This window comes from Apteryx rowi, unplaced genomic scaffold (genome assembly GCF_003343035.1).
Source record: "Apteryx rowi isolate R43461 unplaced genomic scaffold, aptRow1 scaffold_46, whole genome shotgun sequence".
In the NCBI taxonomy this organism is placed as follows: Eukaryota; Metazoa; Chordata; class Aves; order Apterygiformes; family Apterygidae; genus Apteryx; species Apteryx rowi.
The window spans coordinates 1347434-1350933 of NW_020450716.1; the positions used below are offsets into that span (position 1 = coordinate 1347434).

The window sequence follows — 3500 nt, forward strand, 5'->3', positions numbered from 1 at the left end:
CGGGGCCGCGGGTTCGGGGCTGGCTGAGGGCGCCGAGTTGCGCGGAGGAGACCCCACCGCAGCGTCGTCCGCGTTTGGATGCACGGGGACCCGTACCGTTCGCCACCAACCCCCCAAAACCCGCACATTTGGGAAAAAAAAGAGAAGCCGCCGAGCCCGGAGGGTAACGGCCGACCCTGAGGGGCGCAGGCAGCGCGGAGGGAGCCGCGGGGCTGCCCGGCGGCGCCGCGACATGGCGGGCGGCGAAGGGCTCGCTGCGGGCCGCAGCGCCCCCGGACTGGTGCCCGCTTCGGCCGTGGCAGCTCGAGCGGTTACCGGCCCTAAAGCCATCCCGCCCAGCGGGGCGAGGGGCCGGGAGGYCCCGCTGCGCGGCGGCGGCGGGGGGGGGCGGACTGCGAGTAAAGCGCAGACGAAACTTGCCGCGGAGCGCTGCGGCAGGCTGGCCGCGCCTCGGGCGGCGGCGCGGGGGAGGCAGGCGGTGTTTGCCGGGAGCGCTCCCTCCTCCGCGCCGCTTCCGCTGCTGTAGTATCCCCCCCCCCTCTCGGCCCGCCGCGGCGAACCGCAAGCGGGGACCCGGGTGCAGCACGCACATGGCCAGCGGCTTGGCGGCGGGGTCTGAGAGCAGCGGCACATGCGGGGGCGTGTGAGTGCGTGCGTGCGCGCTGCGGCGGCCGCGGCATCCCGCTGACAGCGGCTGCCCGCTCCGCACAGTAGCGGCGGCGGCGGCGGCGGGGCCAATTCCAGGAGGCCCCGGCCCGCGGCCGCGCCCGGGCCGCTCCCGGCGCGGGCTCTGATTGGCCCGCGCCCTCCCCGTATGCAAAGGAGCCGAGGCAATGACATTCCTCCGCGCTCTCGCTGCGAGCGCGGCCGCCTGCCCGGGCACTCCCCACTCACGGCGCCGGCGGCCGCGCGGAGCCGGGCGCGCCGGGGGTGCGGTGCGGTGCGGTGCGGTGCGAAGCGGAGCGCAGCGCGGAGCGGAGCGGCGGGCATCCGCAGCGCAGCGCCGGGCCGTGGGCGGCCGCCAAGGAAGCACTCCGCGCTCACGTGAAGACGCAAGACCTCTTTGCTGTGGAAATGTGCTTTTTCTCAGGCGATCGTCTGGGCTGGAGACTTTAACTTCTAACCCCGGCTGGGAACTTTTTTCTTTTCTTTTTTTTTTCTTCCTAATTGCTTTCGGTCTTTAGCTAGCAGGCTAGCAGCTGCCCCCACTTTTTTCTTCGGAAGGAAAGCTTTCAGTCGTTCAAAACTAGTCTTTTTTAAAACCTTTTTTTTTTTTTTTTTGGTCGTTGTTGGTTGGTTGGTTTTGATTTTCTCTGTGTGTGTGCGCGCGCGCGTGGGCTTTCCTTGCCGGCTTTCTGTATCGATCCCGTTGACCTGAGGCGACAAAAAGAAAAGCCATGTTTCCGAAAGCAGCCTTCCACCTGCTGTGGTTAAAATATTGTTAAGCAGCCGGTTCCTGTGGCCGATTTAGAGGAAGACTGCCTCAGATACTGAAAAAAAAAAATTGGCAATGACTTACGAAGTTGTTGCAGACTGTTGGTTTGACTGCTGAGGAGAACGTGAGTGAGAGAGAGAGAGCGCTGTTGCACACACAAAACCACAGAGAGAACCCACAATTTAACCAACATCCCAAAACCCAAGTTCTCAGACGTGGACCTTTTAGCCTCAGAGCTTGTGATCGGCTGCGACCTTTCTTTAAATTTACGAAAGACGTTATACCAAAGACAAGTACAAAGACAGATATTTAAAGCTTGAATGCCATGCACTGAGCTTTTTTGTGTGTGTGTGTATGCAAGAATTATTGAAAGGTCATGACTTGAGTACTCTTAGCGCAACGCACACCAAACTACTGAAGCTGATTTTCAAGGCTGCTTAAAAAAATCTTGCGGAGAACATTAATGGATTCCTGTTGTGTTTAAATTCTCTATAGATTATATTGTAAATATTTTATGAAGTACAGTATATATCTGTGTGCATGTGTGTGTGTGTGTGTGTGTATGAATGTATATATAGTTATAGCCAGCTGGCCTTTGATCAGAAAATCTAGTCCACGTATCGCATTCTCGGAAGACTGAACCCGAATTTCACCATCTTTAAGAGCGATTTTTGCCTATGGAAGACGCTGATGCATTTTGTTTTCTTTTGGGGACTTTAGAGAAATCATCTGGAAGAAACTGATAGGAAACTGACTCTCTGGGAATCCCGGGTTTTGCATGTGTTTCTGAGCGCGCCGTATATTTGACTTGCATAAAATTGTCCTCGGTGCTCGAGAGTTTGAAAAGATCTTTCCCTGTGGTAACTTTGGTAGCCGCCAAAGACTAGATGCAGAGGCGCCGCGGTAAAACCTCGCACGGAAGACTGTTTCGATTATTGGATTAACGTGATCTATTCCGCAGCACCGGGAAGCCAAGAGTTAAGTCTCAGCGTGCTCGCTATCTCAGCCGCGTTCAGCAAAAAATTAACTTTGGGGACTGGCGTAGAAACGAGTTTCCCCCGGGTCCTCAGCCTGTATCCGTTTATGTTGGTCCCCAGAGAGCAGACCGCTGAAGAGTTACGCTCGTTTCGCTGCTCTGTAAAAACTCTGTGGAGGTCTTTCACTCAAAAGGCTTGTTGTGATGCGTATCCCCGTAGATACCAGCACCAGCCGCCGCTTCACACCGCCCTCCACCGCGCTGAGCCCGGGGAAGATGACCGAGACGCTGCCGCTGCCCGGCCCCGAGCACAGCGGCGCCCTGGCGGGGAAGCTGCGCAGCGCCGACCGCAGCATGGTGGAGGTCCTGGCCGACCACCCCGGGGAGCTGGTGCGCACCGACAGCCCCAACTTCCTGTGCTCCGTGCTGCCCTCGCACTGGCGCTGCAACAAGACGCTGCCCATTGCCTTCAAGGTACGTCTGCGGGCGCGGGGACGAGGGCAGGGGCAGGGATAGGGACAGGAACAGGGATGGGGACAGGGGCCGCTGCCCGGGGGCCGCGCCGCCCGTCCCCGCCGGCGCCGGCACCGGGCTCCAGCTGCCGCCGCTCGCCTCGGCTCATTCATAGCTCCGGGAGTGAGCGGCGGCGCTGCTGAGGAAGGCGAAAGAAAAGACAAAACCCGCCGAGTTTGGCCGCCCCGGGGACGGGATGCCGGCACAGCCTGTGTCGGGACGGATGCGGTCCCCGGGCCCCCCGGCGGTGGCGGCACCGCGGGGGCGATGCCGCCCGGTGCTGCCTCCCGGCGCCGGTGCCGGCGTCGCCGGCGAGGGCACGGCGGGACCGCGCGGCCCTTGCTCGGAAGAGCGGGCCTTGCCCTCCGCCAGGCTGGCAGAGGCTCTTAGGGGAAAAACAGACCTTTCTCTATCTCTTTTTTTTTTATTATTATTATTTATTTTAAATCTCGGGGCCTACCTTAAGCACCTCTTGCCTGTTTTGACTCTTTGAGGGCCCGCCTTGAGGGCTGACAGGCGGTTTGTTTTCAGCAGCCCGCTCGCTAAACGTGTGCTTAAACAGCCGAAGTAAAAGTG

The 3500-nt window shown here is 59.8% G+C and overlaps 1 protein-coding gene across 4 annotated transcripts in view; it reads left to right on the forward strand.

Moving 5' to 3' along the window:
* Window positions 1-3500, forward strand: part of RUNX1 (runt related transcription factor 1) — a 180171-nt gene that overhangs the window by 98979 nt on the left and 77692 nt on the right. For 3 of the 4 annotated variants that reach the window (XM_026077618.1, XM_026077619.1, XM_026077621.1), the window contains exon 3: window positions 2632-2885. In XM_026077618.1, coding sequence (XP_025933403.1) covers window positions 2632-2885 — 254 coding nt within the window. Of the gene's footprint in view, window positions 1-1006; window positions 2886-3500 lie in introns of those variants that run through there. The other variant, XM_026077620.1, reaches the window with a different exon arrangement.